General features: G+C 50.5%; 1 protein-coding gene across 1 annotated transcript in view; it reads left to right on the forward strand.

Moving 5' to 3' along the window:
* Nucleotides 1–27,277, forward strand: part of Anxa11 (annexin A11) — a 44,825-nt gene that overhangs the window by 12,964 nt on the left and 4,584 nt on the right. Inside the window, exons 2-11 of the mRNA XM_021181626.3 lie at nucleotides 13,877–13,939; nucleotides 15,072–15,184; nucleotides 17,428–17,814; nucleotides 18,862–18,949; nucleotides 19,146–19,240; nucleotides 19,643–19,756; nucleotides 21,553–21,643; nucleotides 21,989–22,068; nucleotides 22,231–22,287; nucleotides 23,996–24,089. Of these exons, the coding sequence (XP_021037285.1) occupies nucleotides 13,885–13,939; nucleotides 15,072–15,184; nucleotides 17,428–17,814; nucleotides 18,862–18,949; nucleotides 19,146–19,240; nucleotides 19,643–19,756; nucleotides 21,553–21,643; nucleotides 21,989–22,068; nucleotides 22,231–22,287; nucleotides 23,996–24,089 (1,174 nt within the window). The 5' untranslated portion in view covers nucleotides 13,877–13,884. The remainder of the gene's footprint in view (nucleotides 1–13,876; nucleotides 13,940–15,071; nucleotides 15,185–17,427; nucleotides 17,815–18,861; nucleotides 18,950–19,145; nucleotides 19,241–19,642; nucleotides 19,757–21,552; nucleotides 21,644–21,988; nucleotides 22,069–22,230; nucleotides 22,288–23,995; nucleotides 24,090–27,277) is intronic.

Below are 27,277 nucleotides of genomic sequence, written 5' to 3' on the forward strand. Positions count from 1 at the left end.
CCAAGGAAGTAACTCTGAGCCCAGAACCTTCCTGATGGTGGATACTTTCACGAAGCCCAGGCTTCCTGGAGAGGTGAGCTTGAGGAACCCCAGGGAGTCTGAGTCTACCTGGGTCCACTGGAGAGAATCATTTCCTCACACCCTGGTGTAGCCCCCAAAATTACACTCCACCCTCTCAGGCTTTCCCCACCCCCATGAGGGCAGGAAGAATGGCTTTGAAATATTGCTGTGTGTGTTTTCTGGACACAAATGCACATGACAACACTGGCATAAAGTAAGGTGTTTGTGTTCTTTCCTTAAGCGGGCTCCTACAACCCTGTACGGGGTATGCTCCACAAACCTCTGTGTATGCCTGTAGATGTTGATAAACAAAAAACTCAGGGACAGGTGTGTGTGTGTGAGAGAGAGAGAGAGAGAGGGAGAGAGGGGGGAGAGAGGGACTGAGAACAAATGGTGTTTCAGCTTTCAGCTAAGAAGTGTGTTTATGTTTCAGAGAGTAGTTGAATCCTGGAGCTCAGGTGTGCTGACCGTTGTCCATTTTTAGTTCGGTGTCAGGGTCCCTGTCCTGTGTAGCACTTTATGTAGCTGCATTATAAAACGCATAGCTTGCTGAATGAGGAAACTCAACCCTATTGGTCTGAAGGGCTTATAATGAAACCAGCTGTCTGCCCATGCACCCGCCCCTTTGTCTACCTCTGTATAGATAACTGTCTGTCCTTAATATGTTTAATTAAATGATTGACTTACAGTTTTGTTTGCTAATTTGTCAATTGAGACATTATTTGCTGGCGTGCTGCTTGGGTAGATAGGAATCAATACATATCAGGATTTGATTCTTGCAAAACGACGACTGCAGTAGGTACTGCTCACTCCTGCCCCAGGCCATCCGTGTGGTTATGCTGTGCAGGGCTACCAGGTGACTTCCTGTCCTGCGGTGAGTCATTCTTCCCTTAGCTTTGAGTTTTTTCCATACCGGTTGCCCTGAGGTGGACAAGTTGTTCTCCAAGTCTGTCATTCAGTTATCATCTTGGGACTGCCTTTTAAACATCTGTGTTAGATTCCCTTTGTGCTTTGTGCCCTTTTTAAAGTCTTTGTGGAAGTCTGTGGCATCTGGTTGCTAGGGGGGTGATTTAGCCGGCCTTAGGAATGAACCGCTGGAACCAGTTTCTCCTGAGAAGGTTGAAGGGAAGAGCTATTGTCTCCTAGTTCCCAGCAGGAGTCGAGGAGTCCAGTGTCGGTGCCATCTTCCCCTGAGGAACCTTAGCTCCTTTCTTCTCCTCAAAGCTTGTAGCATTGTCTCTCTGCCTCTGAGTTGGCAAGTGTCCGGTGGGTGAGCTTTGCTGATGGTGTCGTTTCGCCTTCTGCTCTCTGCTCAGGTGGTAGTGTTATATCATCATCATCCATCACCTAGTGTACCTGTGTGTGTGTGTGTGTGTGTGTGATATAAACATGTATGTGCCTATGTGTGTGTACAGAAGCCAGAAGAGGATACTGAATGTCCTTCTCCATCACTCTTTCCTGTTCCCTTGAGGAATCCCCAGGGATCCACCTGCCTCTGCCTCCCCAGCACTCACATTCTAAGCCGTGTCTGTGTCTGGCTCTTGATGTGAGTGCTGGGAATTAAACCCTGGTCGTCATGCTTGTGCATACACACATTATGATTGACTACAGCCTCTCTCTAGCTGCTGTTTGTTGGCTTGCTTCTGTCTTCACATAAGATCCCATGCAGTAAAGGCAGGTCTCAGTGACTTCCAGGTCCCCTGCCTCTGCTACTGAGTGCTGGGACTGCAGGTATCGCTCACAACCCCCAGCTTCCTGTGGCTCTTTTTTCTCTGGATTTTTCCTGTGCTCTCTTCTCTAACCCTTGTATTGAATGGTAGAGTTGTCTGTTTTTTCAGTCCCTTAACATGAACATTTCATTGGCTACTGATCTATTGAACTTTGATTTTTTTAAAAAATAATATTTTCCCTTTTCAGTTTCTAAGAGACTTTACTGCTTCCTCAGTGTTCCATGTGTACAGCATTTCCTTTCTGTTTTGCTTCATGAATAGATTTCCTCTGTGTCTCTGAGCATATCACTTGTATCCCCTCTGATACGTCTCATCAGTGGCTCTCTCCCCTCCGAGTCTTCTCCTGGTCTCTCCCGTTCTTACTGGAGATCTTGTTCAGTGTGCTGAGTCCTTGGGCGTGGCTCAAGGTGTCAGGCAGGGCTCTATACCACTTCTCCTTGTGCAAAATCATCCTTTGGTCTCGCTGGTCTTCTGCACATTACCTACCTTAGGTTGAGGCACTGGGCCTACCTAGAACTCTTAGTCTTTCAGAGCTTTTGATAAAGGGAAGTAGGTCCCTCCTGAGCTGAACCTGTGCTGGTGCCACGCCCTGTGCTTCATAGTACTTGGTAAGGAGGCAAGAGGTCCAGGGCTGGTCCCTTGCTGTGTCATGGTGGCAAACCACTTCCTCTCTGGTTGTCAGTTTCTCCATATGTAAAGGGTGGGGGAGAAAAGGGGTGTGCTGGGTAGGAGGAGTAAACGACTCACCCTTAGGGCCACCCTTGGCTGACCAGCTGGCCAGATTTATGCATGTTACCTGCATGCATAAATCTTAAGTCAGGTGCTTAGCTCCCCTCCCCATTGCTGGCTGGGTTTGTTGCCTGACCACAGAAAACCCAGCTCTTATTGTGGTGACTCACGGTGACCATGGTGACTGTGTTGACCTATCACACAAGTGAGCGAGCCTTATCTGAGCCCCTTCTCCAGGGCAGGGGAGCACCCTTTGGCTTTTGTTGTAGAAATGATTTGTTGTGGTGTCAGGGCTTTGGTGCTTCTGTCAAAGAGGCTGGCCAGGCTGTATGGTCTGGTGGCAGACCTCAGCCAGGAAGGGGTCTGGAAGAAGGGAGAGGTGGCTACTGTATAGGTTAGTCTGCTATTCCTGTTCTTGCAGGCAAACTTAGTATGTTTTTGTGGTAATCTACATGACATGAGGTTTGCTGTGTTGACTAATTTTAGGTGTGCAGTTCAGTGGCATTGAACATTCACTTTGTATGCATCCCTCACCACAGTCCATTTCCAGAACTTTCTCATCGTCCCAAGCTTACTGTCCCCATTTAACAATCTTCCCATTTCCCTTTTACCCCAGCCTCCGAGGCAGCCATGTCTTTCTGTCTTAGAGTGGAATTAGGCAGCACTTACCTTTCTGTGGCTGCCTTATTTCAGTTAGTGTGCTGGCTTCATCCGTGCCATCGCACACATCAGGATGGCCCGTTTTCAGAGTGAGCAGCTGATTTTCTTTATCTGTTCATCACGTGGCTAGCTGAGAGAGGTCTTGCTTTTGCTTGTGGGATCCTGTGGCAGTTCTGTGTTGAGTTTCGTCTTTTAGGAGCCTTTACTGTTCCCTGCAGTAGCTGTGGCCTTGTGGCTTGTCTAGCAGTTTGATCTCACAGTCTAGTCTCATGATTGTGACTGTCATGTTAAGGTGCTCACAGGGTTGTTCCTTAATTGGGAATGGTCTGTTTGCTTGGTGTCTTTGGTGCTGGTAGCCATCCCGGTCTTTGTGGCCCATTCCTCTTCAGGTGGGGCCATTGTTGGCTTCCCATTGTTGGTGTTCCATAGAGAGAGAGAGTTTCCACTTGTAAGGGCGCCTACAGTTGGATTGATCTGTCCTGGGTAATCCAGAATCATACCACGCCCACCTAGTGTGTAATCTCAGTCACACTGGACTGACTCTTTGGCCGTAGGAGGCAGCATTTTCAGGTTCTCTGGAGCATTGGGACTGAAGACTGTATCTAGGATAGATTTGGAGGATAATGGCCTTGTATCAGGCTTTGGGGTACCCTTTTCTCCCTAATGGCCAGTCAGCCTGCCCACCACCCTATGGGTCAGCTCCTGCTATCCGCACACCAGTTTGATGAGCTCGAGAGTTTTGATCCTTTATGATCCTGTCCCTCTTGAGTTATTGGAAGGATGGTGTGGCACAGAGGCAGTGAGTGGGCACGGCAGGACTTAGTGTATAGAGCATCTCAAGCCTGGGGGATTTGGGAGAAACCCAGCTGGGCTTTGCCAGAGCTGGAGAGACCAGACACCTGGGGGGGGGGAGGCACTCTCAGATATTGCCATTGCTCCACAATGCTGAGCCCATGACCAGCAGGTCCCTTTGACTGTGCTCCATAGATAGTCCTAGTAGACCCTGTTTCAGACCTGGGGCATAACCAATAGTGGGGAATGGTGACACAAAAGAACAGACCTGGGGCTGGAGAGATGGCTCAGCGGTTAAGAGCACTGACTGCTCTTCTGAAGGTCTCGAGTTAATTCCCAGCAACCACAATGGTGTCTCACAACCATCTGTAATTGGATATAATGCCCTCTTCTGGTGTGTCTGAAGACAGTGAGTACTCATATCCATAAAATAAATAAATAAGTCTTAAAAAAAAGATAGGGTTCCTATAAAAAAACAAACAAAAAAACAGACTTGCACTCCCATGATCCAAACTGTGCTCAAACATAACCTAATCTCTCTCTCCTTCTCCCTCTTCCCCACTCTCTTGTTTATGTGTGTGTGTATGTGTCTGTCTTTGTCTGAGTGTGTATGTACACGTGTGTGTTCAAGTGCCCAGAGTCCAGATAGATACCTGTTTGTGTAAGGCCAGAAGCAAGTGTCGGATCTACCCGCTGGAGCTGGAGTTCCAAGTAGTTGAGGGCTGTGATGCAGGGATCAGAATTCTGGTCCTGGTGCTCTTAACTACCTGAGCCATCCTTCCAGCCTTGCATACATGTTTCTTTAAGCTTGCCTCGGTCTGTTTGAACTGCTGTAATGGAATACTGTGAATGAGAAAGGCTTAGACAGCAGAAGCGTTTTGCTCACAGTTCTAGAAGCTGGAAAGCACACATCAAGTGTCTGCTGAGGAATTGGGTCTGGCTCTGTAGCTGGCCACTTCCCTCCGTGTGCCACAAAGTAGTCTCTCTCTATTCGGAGAGCTCTGCTTTTGTGACCCAGCCAAGTCACCGCAGTGCCGTTTCTCATTGCTTCTCGCTGGGTCTCAGGATTATCATGGGGCTCATCTGGGAGACAGGTGTACCCCGCTGCTGCCTGAAGCAGTCGGCTAAAAAGCCAGAAGGATGGCTTCAGAGGTCCTGCCTGGGCTGCTGCTTTGCTCATCACAGTGCACTGCGGTGTGTGGTTGTAGCCTGCTTACCCCATGGCAGCCAAGATGCAGTGAGGAAAGGCTTGGATCCCAGTGTCTCCTTCACAGACATTTACCCAGTGGCCTAGGACCTGCCAGCAGCAGTCTCATCCCCCAAAGGTTCCACTGCCTACCAATATGCCCCAGGGGCTTAGGACTCAGCCTCCAACAGACATGGACCTTTGGGGGCCTTTCTAGACCCATGTGGTAGCACTGCCCTTGCTAGCCTCTGCCTTTCAAACTATTCCAACCTCACTCCCACCCCTTTGCCCTGCCAAGTCCCTCTTTGACCCACTCCCCCAGCCCCCACAGCTCTCCTTAACACGTGCCCCAGCGTCTTCTGGGACCTCCCAAACTCAGTTTGCTGTTTTATATCGGGACAACCCAATGGATGAAAGGCAAAATGATACAAGGAGAACATACACCGTAGGGAGACTGTTGCTATTCCTGTATAATAGAGGTGAGAAGCTGGCCACAGGAAGGCTCAGTAACTTGCCCAGGACCTCCGAGCTAGTAGGAACTTTGCTTGGATTTGAACTTACACAGTCTGCTTTCAAACTTTGTGTTCATCCTGTTGTCCTACATTGCCACACACAGGGTTTGCCGGGCAGGTAGTGGCGCACGCCTTTAATTCCAGCACTTGGGAGGCAGAGGCAGGCGGATTTCTGAGTTCGAGGCCAGCCTGGTCTACAGCGTGAGTTCCAGGGCTATACAGAGAAACCCTGTCTCTAAAAACCAAAAAACCAAAAACCAAAAACCAAAAAAAGAACATGGGGTTTAGCTGGGTGTGGTGGCTCACGCCTTTAGTCCCAGCAGAGGCAGGTGGATCTCTGTAAGTTTGAGGCCAGCCTGGCTGGTCTATAAAGTGGGATTCAGGACAGCTAGGGCTACACAGAGAAACCCTGTCTTGATAAAAACAAACAAACAAACAAACAAAAAGAAAAAGTGGGAGCTTGGTTGGTGATCATTGGCTATAGAAACCACAGGTGTGTACTGATTCTTAACTCCATGCTATTCTGTCACAAGAACGTGAAGCTCAGCCTCTGAGATTACTGTTCCCAGCATCAGTAGGTCCTGTGCAAAAGTATAGTGTAGTGGCGAAAGTTCTGGGGTTCAAAGCCAGGAGGCCACCCTCCACCATTCACAGATACCTGGGACCATAGAGGCTTGCTCAGGACTCTCTGGCCCAGGTCCTTAGTAGGTCGGGCCTCTGGTCCCCTTGCCTGGACAGGTACCTTCAAGTATTCCATGCTCCCACTTCCCCTAAGATAATCAACATCTGAGGGCTGTGTGTTGGCTAGCATAGGAACTCAGGGTTAACATGGAGAGAGAGAGAGAGAGAGAGAGAGAGAGAGAGAGAGAGAGAGAGAGAGAGAGAGAGAGGAGAGAGACAGAGACAGAGACAGAAGAGAGAGAGACAGAGACAGAAGAGAGAGAGACAGAAATACATCATTTATTTTTATCTTATGTACAATGGTGTCTTGCCTGTCTATCAGTGTGAGGTGTCAGAAGCCCTGGAACTGGAGTTGCTCACAGACAGTTGTAAGTTGCCATGTAGGTGCTGGGAATTGAACCCAGGGCCTCTGGAAGAGCCGTTGGTGCTCTTGACCACTGAGCCACCACTGAGCCATCCATCCCTTCAGCTCCCTGAAACACTGCTTTGCTGAAGCTGAGGGTTGAGCATCTGTTGTCCTATTCTGCTTATAGATAGTCTACATGCCAACCATTGCTCATCAGAGCCTCGATCATATGAGTCATTTCGTGAAACTGCAAGCCATTGCTGCGTATGCAGGGTGCGAGGCCAGCCCTGATGACTCTGAGTGTGTGCTTACGTAGGGACTGGGTGTATCTGACTGCCCTCTTCCCTCAAGCCAGTAGCCCGATCTTCCTGGAGAGGGAAGGAAGTTCTGTGGGTTGAGAAGTTCCAGAAACCTCCAGTTTAAAACCTGTCCCCTGTACCCCTGTACCATTTCTCCTGTCCTTGGAAGGAGGCTCTGTCAGCCTCCTGGGGCCATCAGACCAATGGTTACCCGTGTAGGGACTCAGCCCTGTTTGGGAAGAGGGCAGCTTTTCTGACTGCTACCCCAGATCACGTTCTACCACATCCTGGCTCCTTGATCTGATGTGCTCTAGTGACAAACCCAAGGGCTGTGGGAGCCAGATAAGTCTCCACCTCCGTCCCGGTGACCTGGGACAGATAAGTAAGTTCCAGGGTAGACACACACACTGCACATAAATTAGTAAAGAAATAACACACGTACATATATAATTAAAAAAGAAAGGGAAAGGGTTTGAGGCCAATCTGGGCTACATAGCAACACTGTGTGTGTGTGTGTGTGTGAGAGAGAGAGAGAGAGAGCGAGAGAGAGAGACAGACAGACAGACAGACAGACAGAGAAACAGAGAGATATGAAAGAAAAAACTTACCTGTTTTCAAACAGGTGAACCAAATACATATGTGTGAATGTTTTTACATATATGCAGATGCTTTGTAAATATATGCATATGCTTTGTAAATATATGCATGCATGCATGTATGTGTTAACTTATAGGTTTGAAGGCTTAGTGGTTGCCTCTGGGAGAGGGGATAGTGTCCTGTCCATCTGCTTTGGGTTTCTATGGATTGCTTATATTTTGTATTTTCAAAATAAAATTTACAGACTCTTGTCTTTTTGAGACAGCGTCTTCCTGTTTAGCCCAGGTTGGCCTTGAACTCATCACCCTCCTCCTACAACATCCCTACTTTTGCCAAGTGGTGGATTATTTGCATGACCAGCATTCCAGTCTGTGCAGGGCTGGGGATCAAGTCCAGGGCCTCACTGAGACAGAAAAAGCAAGCGCAGGACCAGCTGCAGCCTGGCTGGCTCATCGCTGGCTTGATGTCTGGTAATGCTTAGTTTTCTGAGGATTGGATTGCAGTGTATCCATTCATCTGCCAATGGGCAGTTGTGGCTAACACTGCTACACTGGGATCTGAGCCACAGCCCCAAAGGCTTGCTTGTAGGAAGTGTGTGGGGTCTTCATTGGGGGTGCTCTTGCGGTGTATTGAGATTCTAACCCTTCCTTTTCTTCCTCTCCACCTCTCTCTATTGAAACTTCTGAAACCCTGTCTTAAAATGAACCTTTCTTCCTTCTAAGTTGTTTATCTCTGGCATTTTGTTACAGTGACAAAAGGCTGGTTCACACTGTCATCCTGTAAGTTTTTATCTCACTTGGCCCAATACCAAGATCATGCTAGTTGCTGGTTTCACAAAATACGTTTAGTTTTGTAGGAAAGTGCAAAAAATTCTCTTCCTAAGGTGTTGTACCATTTAGCATTCCCCACAGTATTCGCTGGCTCTCTCTCTTCTGGGCATGGACATTCTTATAGCTGTGCCGCCTGTTTCCATTTATAACAGGTTCCTCTCTGTGTACTGTCACCTCTGTGGACCTTCTGGTAAGGGACTTTCTCCGGTCTCTTTCCTATTATTTGTCTCTATCACTATATCAGATCTATCTTTTAGGAATGTATTCAGCCATTGTGTAGTTTTGTGGGGTGGGTTGTTTTTGTTTTGAAACAAGCTCTTGTTATTTTGTATAGGCTGGCCTCAAATCCTTGGCCATAAGGGATCCATCTATCCTCCTGCCTCAGTTTCCTGAGCAGTTGAAATTACAGGGTTTATTTTAGCACCATGTCTGGCTTTCTTTCATTTACTTAGGAAAAAAAAAAACTGTCAGTAAGGATTGTCAGTGCTGTGTGATTTGAACTGTTTATTTACGTGTTGAGTGAGAGCAAGTGGCTCTTTATAGCCAACAGCTGGGGAAAGCAGAGTTGTAGGCCCCCCTCCCCCAAGAAAAAATGTAAGGCCTGATTTGTCTGCTTGAGTGCCAAGGGGCTCCGGGCCCTGGTGTGGCTCTTTAGACCTCTGCCTGTCAGCATCAGCCGGGTGAGGTTCATGTTCTCTCTGCGAGGCTCCTTTTGGACCTGTACTTCAGGCCTGGTACCTCAACCAACCACCTAGTTCCTCCTGGCTTCCCTGCCCTGCTCTTGGTCAGCTTCCATCCCTTTGCCGAAAGGCCAGCTCATTCTTCCCCAGTGCCTGCAGCCAGCTCTTATCCAAAGCCACAATCCTTTCTGTACAAAAAAGCTATTAGCAGCTGGGCATGGTGGTGCACGCCTTTAATCCCAGCATTTGGGAGGCAGAGGCAAGCGGATTTCTGAGTTCAAGGCCAGCCTGGTCTACAAAGTGAGTTCCAGGACAGCCAGGGCTATTCTGAGAAACCCTGTCTCGGAAAAACAGAAACAAAAAAGCTATTAGCATAGTGGGAGAGGTCTACAATTTACTCACTCTGAGCCAATCAGCAACAGGAATGGCAGCTTGCTTATTAACATGATAATCACAGAGGATCTTTTCCTGGGCTGGTGAGGAAGTGTCAAATATTTACCTATCCTGCTGGGCACCGGGCTGATGCCCTCATAGCAATTAACAATTAAGAAAATAGGGACTAGGCTTGGTGTGGTGCCACATGCCTCTAGTCCCAGCCCTTGGTTGGCAGAGGTTACCCTGGCCTACAGAGGCCCAGGACAGCCAGGGCTAGCTATACAGAGAAACTGTCTCAAAAAAAAAAAAAAAAAAAAAAAAAGTGTTCACAAACTTTCATAGCCAGTTGATAGAACACGCGTGGGGTAGATTGTTCCCTAAAGCCAGTGAACCTTAAATTTCAAGAGTCGCTACCATATAGGCAAAAATCTAGAGATAGATAGAACAAGAGGAAAAAGAATGGAATTCCCCTGCCCAGACTCAGCCACCCACACCCCCCCACACCCTCCCCATCTAAAACCTCGTGCTTCCCACCCTAGTAGGAAGAGATGGAGACCTGCAGCAAAATCAGCCTCTTCGTACTCTCCCATATCTAGAGGCCCTGAAGAGACTGCCCCATTAAACAGGCCAACAGTCTTAATACCATACAGGTGTCTCTGTGTCTTTGTTGTTGAACCCCAGAGACTCCCCAAAGCCCCTGACAATACAAGCCCTCACGAACTCCAAAAGAAGCCCCCCTCCAGGTGGGTTCTGTATTGACCGGATACCCTGAGGCTTAGTTCTAAAGGATGCTGGATGCCAGGATGCGGGTCTACGTTTGGTGCTCTTGTATGAAGGAGCAGTCCCACACTCATGAAAGCCCAGCAGTCTGGGTTTTATCATTCTCCACAAAGGACTTTTATGGAAGCACGGTGTCCTGGGTAATTTTACTTCAGCTTGACACAAGCTAGAATCATGAGAGAGGAGGGAAGTTCAATTTGGAAAATGCCTCCATAAGACTGGGCTGTAGGCAAGCCTGTGACACATTTTCTTAATCAGTGATAAGTGTGGGAGGGCTTAGCCCGTTGTGGGTGGTACCATTCCTGGGATGGTGGTTTTGGGGCCTCTGCGTCAGCTCCTGCCTCCAGGGGCCTGCCCTGCTTTGAGTTCCTGTCCTGACTTCTTTGATGATGATACATAAGTGTAAGCTGCAATAACTCCCTTTCCTTCCCAAGTTGCTTTTGGTCATGTTTTTATTACAGCAATAGAGACCCTAAGACACCTATAGTTGTCTTATAAGATGGAGAGGGCCACAGCTGTTTGAATCTGCACAGCTGCATTTACATGGTCTCAGTGAGGAAGGAAGAGTGACCTTTGTGCTGTAGTGTTCCTGAGAGAGTCAGAGCCAGAAGCTAGAAGTTCTCTAGAGGCAGGGTTATCAGAATTAGAGCCAGATGTCTGTCCTATGCAGGTGGACTCTCCATGAGGTCCCATGTTTGAATGCCAGAAGGAGGCATATGGGACAGATATGCCTGGCTGCCCAAATCACATTAGCCTTGGGAAGTACCACTCACCTGTGTACTTTTCTTCTCTGTTGAAGGATAAAGTAGAAGAAGGCTTTGGTCAGGTGGAAGGTAGCAAGCGGGTCTATTGGACAGTAGCCCACCACATTGTCCCATTTGTCACAGAGTGTGAGCACTGGGAAGGGTGAGGTCCCCAGATGTTCTCATTCTGCCCTCTTGGGAGCTGAGGCGAGCCCAAAGGCCTTGCTGCTCAGCTGGTGATTCTTGCCCTGGGAGTTATAGGTGTTTAGCTGCAGAGTATCGCACATGTGGGTTAATTATCTCTGGGTCCCAGTGAGTACAACACCTGACAGAGTGTAAGAGAGGGGATGTGTGGGCTGCCATGGTGGAGGAAGCACAGCAGGATTAGCATTCGAAGCAGAGGCTCTTCACATCCCTGTGGACTAGGGAGTGGGAAAAGCAGGCCTGGGACCTTCATGGAGCTAGCCTTCCTTCTAAGGGCTATCCCTATTGGCTTACTGCCTTCAGCCTGCCCCACCTCCTGAGACTCTACAGCCTTCTAAAATATCACGCTGTCTTAAACAGGTGTTCATATTCTGAAAGGGACACTTGCGATTCCTATCAGTTACTTGGAAGAACATAATGCCGTGCACACCAAATCGGTGGTTACGGAACAGCTGAGAGAGCTAAGAGGGTCACAGTGAGTCACCGTAGCCAGAGACTGAGGAGGGACGGAAAACTGGCAGACCCACCCACAAGAGAGAGTTCACAGGAGTCCCTATAATGGCTCTATCACCCAGAGAACCAAGTTCCCATCAGTGGAGGGGAAGGGCCCACCTGCACTGGGATCTCGGGCTACCCTGTGCTTTGGGCCCTCACAGGCCTCAAGGGGGAAAGAGAAGAGGGAACAGATTTCAACAATTCCAGATGGAAGTTGGTGCGAAAATGAACGAGAGGGAGAGGCTGGAAGCTAAGTCCGGTGGGAGGACGGACCCAAGGTCACTGCGGGAAGAGTTAGAGTGGAGTGGCCTTGGCAGGACTCTTTCCAGGAGCTGGGTGCTACTTTAGCCAGGGAACTGCGCCACAGCTCTCCCTCACAGGAGGGAGGCCCAATCCTCTGGTGTCCCGGCTGTTGGTGCTGAATGAGCCCTGTGTGTGTTATTTTTATTTGTGGAAGGTACACCAAGGCCGTGTGGGATGGAAAGGGGTAGCTTCGTGTGTGGTTAGAAGTGCCTGTCTGAATGAATCGGACCTTTTCTTAAAGTTGCTTTTACTAGGCAATCATGAGCACATCTTGTCTATACATGGAACACATCTTGTCTGTTTAGCCTGTTTTCCTTCCAGAGGTGACTGGTGTTATCCAGTAACTTGTGTACAGTGCCAAGGGTGGTCTGTGCATGTGTATACCCCCACACCTCTTAGTTTGCATGTTTCTGCCTTCTTTCTTTAAAAAGATTGTGTGTGTGTGTGTGTGTGTGTGTGTGTGTATGTGTTGCATGTGCACGGGTGTCAGGATCCCCCTGGAGCTGGAGTTACAGGCAGTCAAGAGTGGACATACATGTTAGGAACTGTACATACATAGGGGTCCTGAAAAAACAGCCGTGTAAAGGGTCTGTAGGCTGCCAGATCTCCATGCCTCCCAGGCCATTTCCTATTGTATTGTCCACTGTCCTCTCTCAACTCAGAGGCCAGAAAGTGGGGTAAAAGTCAGGTCCCCTTTGTGGGACCAGTGATACCTTAAGGAAATTCTGCAGCTTCCCAGGGACAGCATCCTCAGTTCTTCAGGGAAGCCAACGATTGGCAGCTAGACTATCTTAGACGGAGACTGTCTAGACAGTAGTGATTAAAATGGGGACCCCAGATCTAGTACTGTGACCTGGGAACTTGTTCAGAATAGGGACCAAACGAAGGTGGAGCCCTTGACGTTTTAATAGTCCCCTGGCATAAATAATGCCCCTGTGAGAAACAGTGGCTGTCTTGGAACCTGTGGGCCTGGCTGTTGAGACCGTGCACTTCTCGTCATGGCCTTGGCCTGCACCTCTGTGCTTATTACTGCAGCAGTAGCTACTGTGTGGCAAGAGCAGGCAGGTTGCAGGGCAGTGGCTGACCTTTGTTCCTCTGGGGCCTTTTAATTGACATGGGACGTTGCTGAAGACTTGTGTACAGCGGGCAGCGAGAGCAGGTGTTCTGTCTGCTTCCCTGGGCTCCTTCCACGTATCTGGGCTGTTGCCCTTGTGGCTTCGTTTCCATGTAACTCTTACTTCTTCGGGCTTTGGTACCTGCCAGGCCCTTCTGAGGGCATCTCTTGTCTCCAAGAATGATGACTTCCACAATAATCAGGTTATTTTATGTTAGTGGAATGCCCAGGAGAGACACAAACCTGCTATTTACGATTGTGACAGTCAGTCTATGCTTGCAGCTTGCAGCTTGGGTCTGACTCAGTCAGTGTGTGTGTGTGTGTTGGTTGGTGTTGTGGTGAGCTTGAGGGTTGTAGATGAGATGCAGGGAAACAGGGTCCTTCATTGTTGTGGAAGGATAGTGATAAGGACAAGAGTCTTGGGCGATGCTTTACCTAGAATATGATGTCAGAGAGCAGAGCAGCCCAGACACTTTGAACTCTTGTTGGTGGAAACAGAAACCAGGCCTGGGGGAGCAGTTGTCAAGGAATCAGGCAGCTGGTTTATGGTGTTGTCGTATTGCCCCCTCCTGTAGCTCTGGGGTGGGCCTGACGAAGCTGGGGCCACCCCCCCCCCCACCTCGAGGTGTGGGCTGGGGCATGGGAAGCCAATCTCTTCTGTAGGAGCCTGGCCTTGAGCTCTGTTCCCAAGAAGCCGATCTCAGCAGGCCTGCTCGGAGCCCCTCCACATGATCTGAATGTACTCTCTCTTCTTCTCCAGCTCTAGCCATGAGCTACCCAGGCTACCCTCCACCTGCCGGTGGCTACCCTCCAGCTGCACCAGGTAAGAGGACCCAGGGGGACGACCCTTTCTGCAGACTGGGGGCTGGAGAAGCCTGGGGAGGCCTGGTCTACTCTGAGACTCTTTCTCTTTGGCAAAATAGCTTGACGGCTCTTTCCCTCCCCTGGCTGTCCCCAGGGGACAAGACAGGGAGTCACAACCTACAGGAGTATCCTCCAAAGTGTTGCTACTAAACCCACCCTGTTTCAAGGAGTGTGATTTTGGATTTTGCAGCATCAGGGTCTCTCCTACTGAGGCCAATACCAAAGGCCACTGTCCCTTTCTGTATCTTCTTCCCTGTGGCTTCCAGGATCCCCTGGTGATGGGGTGAGACCCCCCAACTGGGGCAGTGACTCAGCTTATCTTCCTTCTGAAGACTCGCCTGCCCTGCCCTGCGCTGAAATGTTTCCTGAAAGCATTTGGTTTCCACGGTAGTAAGGAAACTGAGGGATTCTGGGTAAGGAGACAGGGACCACTGCACTGCAAAGATAGTTACCATTGAGGGAATCCAGCAGAAACGAACAAATGGACCAGGGAAGTACCTTGATCACTGTCACAGGGCATATCTAGCCAAGCTAGACCTTTCTCTGATCTGGCAATAGTGACCTCAGTCCCCTCTCCAGCAAAAACACTGCCATCTGTGACATCACATGTCAACTCCTCAGCCCTTACCTCAGCAGCTGGAGATCACACTTCTGTAGACATGAATGAGAGTGGTTCAGAGCCTTGCCCCAGGACATAGCCAGCCATTCGGTCTCCCAACGGGCTTCTTGATACTGTCCTTCACAGTGTCCCTGCCCTCTGACGTGGCTTCATTTCTCTCCATCTGAGAATCCTTAGCATTCCTGGAGTCCATGGCTGTCACATGCTCAGCTCGGCACAGAGCCTAAGGATGGATCTGTTCTCTCACCCAGTGGTGCTGGCTTTGCTAGGACAAAGCATGCCTGACTCCCCACTGGGGCTGGACCTGCCTTCTTTCTCTGCTTTCCCTGGCCCTCTTGTTTCATTCTTTCTGGGTCTTTATAACATTGGCTGGTCTTCCTTGGTTATCACAGCAGTCCCTCTGCAGCCCTCTTTTCTGTTCTGTCACTGGGCCAGGGATACAGAGCTAATAATGGCTTGGTGTTGCTTTCAGGTGGCGGTCCCTGGGGAGGTGCTGGCTACCCTCCTCCCAGCATGCCCCCTATCGGGCTGGATAACGTAGCCAACTATGCGGGGCAGTTCAACCAGGACTACCTCTCAGGCATGGTGAGTCAGGCCCCTGCCAAAGTTAGGGCTAGGGTTAGGGTTAGGGTTAGGGTTAGGGCCAGGGCTATAGGGACCAAGGCTGCTTACCCCAAGTTCTCAGGGAGACCTCATGCCTGTTTCTGTGAGCATAGAATGCTGAGCAGCAACTTAGAATATGAGGCCATCTACTTAACACCCACCCTACTCTGGCTCCCCCTCCCCCCATCTATATTAGAGGAAGATATTCTTGGCACTGATGGTCTCTCGGGTCCGAGGAGATTGGGTTAGGCTGGTGCCTGCAGGAAGTTTATTGGGAATTTCTCGTGAGCTGAGCACGAAGCCTGCAGGGAGGTGAACATATGTGTGGAGAGCTGCGGGGGTGAGCACGTACAAGGCTGTTCTGGTTGGGTCTTGGTGCTGTGAAGCAGGTAGGTTAGGATGTACGTGCTTTTATTTGTTGTTTTGCTTTTTAAAGGATGTTATTTTATAATCTGAAACCAAATGTGTCTTTAGGGGAAACATTGCTACTAGAAGGTACCCAAATTTATGCCAAGGCCCAGTTCTAGGCGCTGGGAGTATGTGAGTGCAGCAAACAAAACCCCTGGGCTAGAGAGATAGCCAGGTCTAAAGTGCTTATTCTATGCCAGCATTAGGCCGAGTGCAGTTCCCAGGACCCATGTGTACAAAGGCAAGCGTTGTCCTTGTAATCCTAGTGCTAGGGAGGCAGAGGCTGGCAGATCCACTGGACTGGCTGACTAGCCAGTCTAGCCTACATAGTGATCCCATGGCCAGTGATAAATACTGTGCCAAAAAAGGAGGACTTCTGTTTCCACATGCATTTGCGCTCACACAAATCTCAGTCCAGGCACACTTAGCATCTGTATCAAGGAGACAGGACATGACATAAGTTAGCAGGGACAATACTGAGCAGTGGCAGGCACTTCTGGGCATCACGGCAAACGCTTAGCATTTGGTAGCATCTGTGAAGATGAAGACTTCCAACTCAGCCTGGGTGATGTAGAGAGGCCCGGTCTTCAAGGGAAGGGCAGAGGTGGTTGAGGGAGGGAGAGAAGAGCAAGAAGCTAGGAAAGTAGATACACGGCCCTGATGGCATAGGCCTCTAACCTTAGCTTCTTGGAAAACTGAAGCAGGAGGATCCCAAGTTCATGACCTGTTTGGGCTACAAAGTGAGTTCAAGGCCTACCTGGACAACTTAGACATTGTCTCAAAATAAAAAGGAGAAAAGAAAAAGAAAAAGAAAAAGGAAAGAAGAAGCAGCAGAAAGAGAACGGGGATGTACTGTTAGTAGTAGGGTGCTTATCTAGAATGTATGAGGCCATAAACTCAAGCCCCAGCCCAGGGCGGGAGGGATGGACAGGATGTAATACTACAGGAAAGGTTCCGAGGTGCTGGTGGGGGAATGTAGACTGAGAACCTTAAGGTAGGGATCAGAAAGGGACCCTGAGCCAGGTGGTAGTGGTGCACACCTTTAATCCCAGCACTTGGGAGTTCAAGGGCAGCCTGGTCTACAGAGCAGGTTCTAGAACAGCCAGGGCTACACAGAGAAACCCTGTCTCGGAAAGTTGTTGTTGAGGAGGCGGCCTCAAACAAAGATCTGCCATGGTAGAGAAATATACGATGCAAATTTCTAGGGATGGCCAGTCCTTAAGGTGCCCATAGACCTGATGACCTTGGGGACAGTGAGCAGGCCTTGGTCATTAAAGAGGGGAAGTGAGGGATAGGTAGGGTGAGGGATTAAGATATGGGGACCCATTTCTCATAGGCATAAGAGGCTGAGGTGAGGATTCAGGCTTTTGTTCTGGGCATGTGCCGGGCCTCACCTACCTCACCTTGACTGACTGTTAGCAGACTGGTGTGACAGGGCCACCTCATGCCTGCAGAAGGAACCCCTGTACTTTCTGGGTCTTTGAGTGGTTAGCTCTACCTAGTTAGTGGCTCTTGGTTGGAAGAAACCCTGCGTACACTGAGCCAGTGTACCATCATCAGTGGCCAGATTGTCCTTCTTGTCCCATAGTGGGGTGGCAGCAAGCCTGAGCCTAGCATTGTGTGCTGAGCCTAGCATTGTGATGCCTGCATCCATTGCTAGGTATACATAGTGCTGGGGAAGTGGTGGTGGTGAGGGCAGTTCTGTAGGAGGCTCCCTGCCTAGAGCCATTGCAGAACTCCATAAGGGAAGGGTAAACAGACAAGGTGCTGTCTTTCTGGGCCTATGTTTCTCAGGCTCTGTTTTGTGTACTTGGCAGGCAGCCAACATGTCTGGAACATTTGGAGGAGCCAACGTGCCAAATCTGTATCCTGGGGCTCCTGGGGGTGGCTATCCTCCAGTGCCCCCTGGTGGCTTTGGGCAGCCCCCTCCTGCCCAGCAACCTGTCCCTCCTTATGGAATGTATCCGCCCCCAGGAGGAAACCCACCTCCTGGGATGCCTTCATATCCAGCATACCCAGGGGCCCCTGTGCCAGGCCAGCCTATGCCACCCCCTGGGCAGCAGCCCCCAGGGGCCTATCCTGGGCAGCCTCCAATGACCTATCCTGGGCAGTCACCAATGCCACCCCCTGGGCAGCAGCCAGTGCCAAGTTACCCAGGATACTCGGGATCCAGTACCATCACCCCTGCTGTGCCGCCAGCCCAGGTAAGTGCTTGTCCAAACTACGTTCAAGGACAGGTCTCTGGTCCAGCCAACAAGTCCTTGGAGGATTGAAGGAACAGGGAAGGCCTCCAGCTACAACATACAAAAGAGCTCTAATTTCTCTTGTGTGCCCACAAGAAGGCAAACACACAAGGTCTGGAAGCACAGTCCTGGTGGTTGGTCTTCCGTGAGATTACTCCAGAGGCTTCCAGCATCATGGCCTCATGCCTGGTAGGCCCCTTCTGTGACTTCCCAGACAAATGTGAAGGAGTCTCAGAATCCTCTCTGGATAGGGAAGATTGGCAGCTCCTCCAGGATTTATTTTGGCTCATTCTGGAGATCAGTTCGTGTTAGCAATGCCTGGAATTCATTGTCATGGTTACACAGTCAAACCGGCCAAGCACAGGTCTGGTGGTATGCGCTGGCTGCCTAGTTTTAGACTATTCTAGAGGGTCTATCACCTCCTTGCTTTCATTCCACTGCAACACTGCCCAGTCTTCCCCACCCTGAGCGGCTGCCCACTGCTGCTCCCGTCTGTTTCCCAGCATGCCTCTTATTGCGGTGATAACCAGCGTGTACTAGCCACTAGAAAGGCCACTCACTAGGCTACAATAAGCCTGTTTGTAAACACCTGAGGGGAGCACACCTTAAAAGGAGGAAGGTTGATTAGGGCTCATGGTTTCCATCGATGGCTTCTTGGCTTTGTGACTTGGGCCTGTGGTGGGCAGAACATTGTGGCAGAGAACACTTGGTAAACCAAAGCATAGCAGACTGGAAGCAAATAATGAAAGGGGCTTGGGCCCCAATATTCCCCTTCAAGGGCCTGCTCCGCCTCTAGTGACCTAATAACTTTCCAGCCGCTACTTCCTAGGCACCACCATTGACCTGTGAACCTTGGGGCTATTTGTCCAGTGCTTTTGATTTCCTGCTCCTTTAGGTACCTCAGTGCTTAGAGAAGCGGGTATTTGTGGGATATGAAGAAGTAGAAGAGTCTTACACCTTGGGGCGGCACGGGTGGGTCATCTTACCTGTGGCTATTTGTCTGAGTAGTTTGGAAACCGAGGTACCATCACTGATGCTTCTGGATTTGACCCCTTGCGAGATGCCGAGGTCCTGCGCAAGGCTATGAAGGGCTTTGGTAAGAGACCAGACTGACTCCAAACTCACCCCTGCCCCTAGTTCCCTGTCCAGGTCACTGTATAGGAGGGGCAGGCAAGCCTGGCCCTCGGGAGATGGAACAGGAGCTGTGTTATGGGAGGCCCTAGGCCAGGAGAGTCCATGGCCACTGAGCATCCTCATATCCCACAGTGTGCCTACTCCTGCCTCTTTACTAGGAACGGATGAGCAGGCCATCATCGACTGCCTGGGGAGCCGGTCCAACAAGCAGCGTCAGCAGATCCTCCTATCCTTCAAGACGGCCTATGGCAAGGTGAGGTGCAGAGAGGGAAGGCAGGAAGACCAGTGAGGGCCTGCACCAGCACAGCTCCAGGCCCACTGACTCTGCTTTCCCATAGACTGGGGCATCATGAGGCCGGAGCTCCAGGATGAACCATGAGCTTAGTTAGGGTTGGCTCGCTAAGATAAACCTGTAGATACAACACTTCTTCCCCGCCTGGCCTCACTCGCCCCTCCTCTGCTTTCGGGCATCCTGGGAGGTTTAGTTGGTGTAAGTGTTTGGAGGAAAAGGCTTCCAGTACATGAATACTGCCTGTGTTAGTGCTCCAGCTCAGGGTGCTTCCCATGGCTGGTGTCGATACCGTCAGCTCTGTCATCTCCAGAGCTCTTCATCTGTGGATTTTCACAGCGAGCTTTTATCTGTTTATCCAATCAGGATTTGATCAAAGACCTAAAATCAGAACTGTCGGGAAACTTTGAGAAGACTATCCTGGCCCTGATGAAGACCCCGGTCCTGTTTGATGTCTATGAGATAAAGGAAGCTATCAAGGTGTGTCATTGTGCTTGTGTGAGTCTGCATAGCCACAGCCCAGGTGGAGGGGGGCTGGGCGCTGTGTTACCCACTGACCAGTTGCTACCTAGCCTGACTTCCGTGCGTTCCTGGCTACAGCCCATGAGCGTTAGAAGGAGCAACTGGTAGTTTTTCCAAGATGCAGGTAACATGCCGTCTCCTCACAGGAAATACCTATGTCTCCGTCTCAAGAAATGGCCAGGCTAGGGTTGTGGAGGACATTGATGATAACAAGAAGGGGTGCCAGGCTGTTGCAGGACTCTTACTAGCAAATATCAGCAACATGTCTGAGGGGCCCAAGCAGCAGAGGCAGGGACCCAGGTGAGGTGGGAAGAAGTAGGGCTAGAACGAAGACAGTGGAAGACAGAGAAGTCTTACCAGTCCCCGAGCTTCCTGAGCACCCACCTCCTGTCTGTCATGTCTGTCCCCACTTCTGTGTACACCCCGACATCCAGCTCTAGATGAACCGAATTCCACACAGGTCCAAATCCCGCAGCTTAGCTTGGGCTCGCTCTCTCCCTAGATCTAGTTTGATTTTGACCAGGAAGCAAGTCCTGTCAGGGCTTTACAGCCATCTGGCGGTGTGTGTCCTGTGAGTAGAGGGTCCCTCTCTAGTCAGGCACCATGAAAGAACTACGCACTCAGAGGCACGCTGGGCACGGATTCTACCTCCACTGGACACTGAGAGTTTTGTGCGTGATCTGGAAGGGAAAGGAGACTGACTGAAGCCCAGCTGCCTGTTAGAGTCTAGAGGGTGGTAAGGGGTGGGGTGTGGTGGTGGGGCACGTTGGCAATGGCCTGGGCCCAGGAGTGGCTAGTACCCACCTCCAGCACGAGAAGTTGGTGGAATGCTCAAACACAGCAGGCAAGGGGCTAGCTGTGCTGGATAGCTGTTGTGTACATGAATATCCATGATGGAGACAGTGGGTGTTCTTTCAGGACACACAGGTAGTTTCAGGTAAGGGGCTAACACGCACATCCTTTGTAAGTTCCAATAAGCTGCTGGTAGCATTAGGGCAGTACTAAGCATAAAAACACCAGCATGTTGGCTGGACGTTCTGCACAGATGAGCCCATTTAGTCCCATTAAGGACTCCTTAGGAGGTAGGTATACATACGGTCCCTTTATAGCCAAGAAATTTGGCACAAGAAGTTAAGCACCTTAGCTGAGGTCACACAGTAAGCTGCAGAGTCAAGATTCAGCCTGATATAAAAGCCAGGCCTCTGCCCCTACTTTCTATCTTCTGCTATCCCAGGCACAGCCATTCTGTTCCTCTCTGCTGCCTTCCTTTCCTTGCTTTCTCCAGACAGTTCACTCAGGACTCTAATCTTTTTACATCCATCATGATGGTGCTTTTAGAAACAGAAGATGATCTGTACCTCAGCCTGACCCAGCACGCCGTGTCCATTGCACAGTCACTGCGCGCACACACACATACACACACACTCACAACACTCACTCACACACTCACACTCACACACTCACAACACCAACACTCATACACACACACACACACACACACACATACACACACACACCATTCAGTTTCCTGGCCCATGTGACCCTCATGTGATACCTACTCATTGTCCTTGTCCTCATCTCATTGTCTGGGGCTAGGAGGGGAGCTGGTTTTTGAGACATGAGTTTTGTGTGTGTGTGCATGTGCGTGTGCATGTGTCAGGGCCTCTGTTGCTGAGTGGCACCTGCTGTCCTTCCTGGATGCCAATACGAGCCTGGTCACCAGCATGAGATCTGTTCTTTCTATGCTGTCGTAGGGGGCTGGTACTGATGAGGCCTGCCTGATTGAGATCTTCGCTTCCAGAAGTAACGAACACATCCGGGAGTTAAGCAGGGCCTACAAAACAGGTCTGAACACCCTCTTGCCTTCGTCCTTCTTGTCCCCTGTTTCCTGTCACACCCAACTCCCTGGGCTTTGACCCAAGGCCTAGCCCTGCCTGCTGTTTACACACAGGGCAGGTGCTTACAGTTGGAAGGGGCTGAGAAAATCTTGAGTGGATTTGGGCCAGGTCCGAGCACAGGTCGGGTCACCCTGGAGTCACAGCTTGTATGAAGCCTGGAAAGTTACATGGGTCACCTGTCACCTCCAGCCTGAACCCCCTGGACCCTTGTCATGACAATGCCCCCTACTCACTATGTATGTCTTTAGAGGTAACAGACCTGTAGGATAGACCCTGGTGTCTGTCTTTTCAGAGTTCCAAAAATCTCTGGAGGAGGCCATTCGAAGCGACACATCAGGACACTTCCAGCGGCTCCTCATCTCTCTCTCTCAGGTACCTTCCTCACCACAGGACATTAGAGAGGGACTTGGAAGGGGGATATGGGGGGAGGTTGTGGGTGAGAGGGACTGGGATCAAAACACTGACAAATGAGTTAGGAGGGAGAGGGTATGCTCTTCCAAAGAGTGCCTTGGCCTTATGCCCTCTTCCTTTCAGGGAAACCGTGATGAGAGCACAAACGTGGACATGTCCCTTGTCCAGAGAGATGTCCAGGTGAGTCTGGTGGCTGGCGAGGTGCCAGTATGGGCTAGCTGAACCACACTGTGTGGGGTCACGCTTCTTGCTTTGTGGCGAGGTACCTGAAAATTGAAAAAAACCATGGATACTGGTGGGTTCAGGGTACTGTAGGTTTCTGAAGTGCTTGGGGACTTGACATTGAGCAGGGCTCCCAGTTTCCTGGGTTTCCCACCTGTGAGAGGGACATCAGGGTAATAAATGCTGCAGCTGTTAAAGATCACAAGGACATGGGATGTCTGTCATGTGTCCTGGCGCTTTCCCACCCCAGTACTGTTAGGTGTACGAAGGACCTGTCTATCCAGCTGCTGAGTTCCTGGGCCTAGAAATGCGCTGTCCTTAGCCCTGCATCCCTAAATTTCTGCCCTTGTCACCTTATGAATTACAAATAAAGGGAGGAAATCCAGGTGTCCGAATTCCTAGCTTTATAAGTTTGTATTGCATGGTGGCCAGTTGAGACGGTCTTACCTTCTTGGTGAGATGGCCAGACCTCGCCAAGCCTTCCAGGCAAAAGCTGACTTTGGTTCTGCCTCTTCCTCCCTTCCCAACCTGCTCAGCCTCACCTTGGCCTGAGGAATCTCAACCTGAGAGTGTCCTAGGGTATCAGTGCCCTTCATTTCCATGATTGTCTGAGGCCTCAGAGGCATCTTAGAGGTCTGGGGCAAGGTCACAGGTTGGCAGATATGTGGGGCTCAAACCTTCCTAGGTTTTACCAAGCTGTTATGCTGTTCAGCAAGCATAATGATGTACATATGGCGGAAGGACTGATGAGGCCCCACATCTGGGGAGGTTTTTTTTTTCAAGATTTGTTTGTTTGTTTGTTTGTTTCGAGACAGGGTTTCTCTGTATAGCCCTGGCTGTCCTGAAACTCACTTTGTAGACCAGGCTGGCCTCGAACTCAGAAATCCGCCTGCCTCTGCCTCCTGAGTGCTGGGATTAAAGGCATGCGCCACCACCACCCGGCTCAAGATTAATTTTTATTTTATGTGTATGAGTGTTTTGCCTGCATGCCTGTCTGAGAACCGTGTGTTTATATGTGTGTGTGTGTATGTGTGAGTGTGTGTGTGTGTGTGTGTGTGTGTGAGAGAGAGATAACCATTGTCACACGTGCTTCTTATAGAGAGGGAAACTGCTTTCAGTAACTAGGAAATCTCACATAGAAATCTGGCATCTGGCTTCAGTCTGGCAGTTGTGATGTGGCTCTGTCAGCTGAGGACCCGTGTTCCTCACTGAGAAGTGCTGCCCCTGAGGAGTGGGCCAGTATCTCTCTTAGCTTTCCCTATTCATCCTTTTCTCTCAATTATGTGTCCTTGTGGCTTCAAGGTCATGATATCAAGTCAGATCTAATCCTTATATTTTTATGTATGAGGAGATTGAGGCCCAGGAGCCAGACCCTGCCCAGCATCCCACCGCATGCTGCTTCAGAGCCAGGACCCGAGTCCAGGCTTCTTCTCCCTCCTCCATCCTGGTGCTGGATGCTGGCTGAATCCTCTGTGCTACACACAGACAGATGAGGGGATTGCTGGGTTCTGGGTCTGCAGTGAGCAGAGCCAACAGGCTTCAGCAAACTGGTGCCCCCACTGCCAGGGTCCTGCTCCTCCCCTGTGGGCTCAGATGCTGCCTAGGTACTCTGAGCCTGGGACCTGGAGGATGCTTGCTGGACACATGCATCTTCCTTCTCCTCCAGGAGCTGTATGCAGCTGGGGAGAATCGCCTGGGAACAGACGAGTCCAAGTTCAACGCCATCCTGTGCTCCCGGAGCCGGGCCCACCTGGTGGCAGGTACGACAGTCCTGGGTCAGTTAGATGAAAGCAGGCAGGACATTGTATTGAGAAAAAGCCTACAGAATATTTGGCTGATGTGCTCTGGATGGACCTTCACTTCCTCAAGAGCCCCCTGGTGGTGTCTTAAAGGACAAGGCAAGGCAATGGATTGCCACGCTCTGAAGTCGGGTGTCAGAGTGGTCCAGCAGGCAGAATCACAGCCAGCCTCTGATCTCTACGTGGCATGTACCCAATAACAGCAAGTGAAGATGAAAAGAGAAGAGAAAGCATTGCAGCCATGCTGGGAGCATTAGCTTATTTGAACATTAAAGTGGGTTTCTGTCCATCTGATGGTGAAGGTGCAGTGGTGTGGTCTCCGTCATGGGGTTCAGCTTCATGTCAGGAGACAGCTAGCTACACAGTACCACCTGGAGCTGGTGGTGAATGTGTGGGATGGGTATAAGGTGATGGAATGGAGTTGAGGGAGGGGCTGGGACAGTCGTGTAGTATGAGGCTGTATGATCAAAAGCCCTGAACGGACAGGCGCAAAGGCCCTGCTGGCTATGGCCCAGGCATAGCCAAGGGGATGCAGGTGTCTGGAGCATCAAGAGGTGGGGTCAGAGGTGGTGGACAGCTCTGCTGACAGTGCAGGGTTAGGTGTTCATCCTGAGAGGAGTCAGAAGCCCCAAGAAGGCCGTCAGAGGCGTGTGTCCTTCCTTCAGCTTGCAGAGCAACGTGCTGCCCAGATTCCCCAGAGGACCTGGGCCTCAGCTGTGGTGCAGGGAGAGTGAAGGGTCCACAGTTGAGTTAATCAGGTGGAAAGCCCTGGAGTGACCTGGGGGGAGCTGGTGGAAGCCTGGATGGGGAGTGAGGGAGAAGGGACCAGAATCCAGCCTGCTTGCTGAGAAGCTGGGCACGGTGTGTTGAAGCTCAGATGTCAGGAGAGGTTTTGGGCTTGGAAGGTTGGGAGCTGTTGGGGGTGGGGGGGTCAGGTGTCTGAGGCCTTGGGACTGTGAGAGGTCTTCCTGGGAGGGGACCAGAAAGAGAGCAGCAGTTTGAAGGTGGGGCCCTGAACTATTGTAGGAACATACGTACGGAGCAGCCAGTTAGCTGGGAGGGCCTGGAGCAAGGGAAGCCATGGTCACCTGTGTCTGAAGGCCCCTGTGGGCAGACAGGTGAGAGATGAGAACAGAACGGAGTCAGCTTGGAAAGGCTGTGGGCGCTGCAGGGTAGGAGCAAAGCGAGGGGGAAGGGGTGAGGCGAGGATCGTGGCACTGCTGCTCCTGGCCCAGGACCAGGCAGTATTCCCTCCCTCGGTCTCAGGACTGGCCTGAGGCTGACATGGCTATGGACCTAGCTACTTTGGGCTTGAGCCCTGTCCCCAGGGCATGCCTTTTACCCTCCTGGCTGCTGTGACGGAATGCGCATGAACACGTGTTCATTGTCAGTTTTCCTGTGTGAGAGGTTCATTTATGCATATAATGTGTTTTGATCTGGTTGATACCCCCTTACCCTCCCCATACTCTCCCCCCCACACACACACACACTATGTGTGCTCTTTTTGCTGTTGCTTTGGTTGTTTGCTTTTTGAGACAGGGCCCTACCAGGTAACTTTGGCTGTAACTTGCTGTGTAGAACAGGCTAGCCTCAAACTCAGTGATCTGTCTGCCTCTGCTTCCTGAGGGCTGAGGTTAAAGGCATGTGTCTTTAATCTCCCCTTCCCCTCTTCCTCTTCTCCTCCCTCTCCCCCTACCCCTCTCCCCCTACCCCTCTCCTATACCACGGAATCTACCTACTGTTACCATTATATACACTGCTGTAGTGCCAGCTACTGAAGCATGGGTAGCTTCTTAGGGACCATGTTCTTAAAGAAAACAGACTCTAGCATCCACCCACCCATCCATCCATCTATTTGTCACTTGCTAATGGCTCCTCTGCTCGGGTTGGGGCTTCCTGAGTCCCTCTCTGTCCTCTCTGTCTGTGCTAAGCTTTTTGACTTGATCTTGTGAAAGTCTTGTGCATCCAGGCACAGCCACTGTGAGTTCATCTGTACAGTGGCCCTGTCATGCCTGGTAAATATTTTCTGCAGCCCTCCACCATGTTGGTTCTTCTGCCTTCTCTCCTGCGGTGACCCCAGAGCCTGGGGAGGAGGGGTATGGAACAGATTTCCCCATGAGGGCTGAGTACTCCAGTCTCATATTCAATGCATGCAGAACTCTTGTGATATGGATTTATCTTCATTTGTTTTAATGAGTATAGAACACTTGTGTCACTGTTGGGTTTCAGAGCATTATGACATGGGAGAGAAATGAGGAAATATTCAGGAAAATATCAGATAAGCAGAAACCACAGCTCTGGTACGCAGAGGACACGGATCTGGAAATAGTTGGTTGAAACTTGAGGCAGGGGTAGGAGGAGAAACTGGTGCCTGTGTTAGCACTAGACTTGGGCTCCTGGGCTTGCTAGCATGGCTCCTTCCTATAGGAGACAGCAGCTTGTTCTACGGCCCTCAGCAGCTCCTGGGTCATAATCAAAGGCTTTCAGCACAATGGAACAACGTGGGTTGTGTCTGAATGGGGCAGAGCTCACGTGGGTCATAGTGGGGAAGAGCAAGGTGAGCCTGCTTCGTGAAATCAGAGGGGCAGGGGCTGGGGATGTGGAGATTTGAGGAGGACACTGGAGTGTGGGCTGAGATTGGTCAGCAGACTGACCGCTCTGATAAAGGGATCATCTGACTGCAGGCTGTGCAGCGCAGAGTGGAAAAGAGGCGGGACTCTTCGGGGTGTGTCTCCTCTCGTGGGCTGGGCTTAAGCAACAGGAATGTGTTTTCTTAAGAGTTTTAGACACTCGTAAGCTTGCCAGGATTCGTTTCTCATGAGGCCCCTTTTTCTCTCTGAGATGAGCCTCCTGGTTCCTGTGACCTCGTGTGGTCTCTTCCTAGATTGGTGTTCCTCAGTGTTATGATGAGATGTTATCCCACAAACCCATGTTGTAATGACACAGATCTGTAGTCCTGGACACATGAGAGGCTGAGATTCATGGAAGCAAGAGGGTTATAGGGTATGACTCCATTACATGCAAAAACAAAAACAAAAACAAAAACAAAACCAACAACAACAAAAAAACAAAAACCCAAAGATGCATTTATTATGCCTAACATCATGAAAGTATGGTTCAGCCCAGTGTGACTTACAGAGACTCATCAT

Source organism: Mus caroli, unplaced genomic scaffold, assembly GCF_978045245.1.
Source record: "Mus caroli unplaced genomic scaffold, Mus_caroli_1 scaffold_12, whole genome shotgun sequence".
Lineage (NCBI taxonomy): Eukaryota > Metazoa > Chordata > Mammalia > Rodentia > Muridae > Mus > Mus caroli.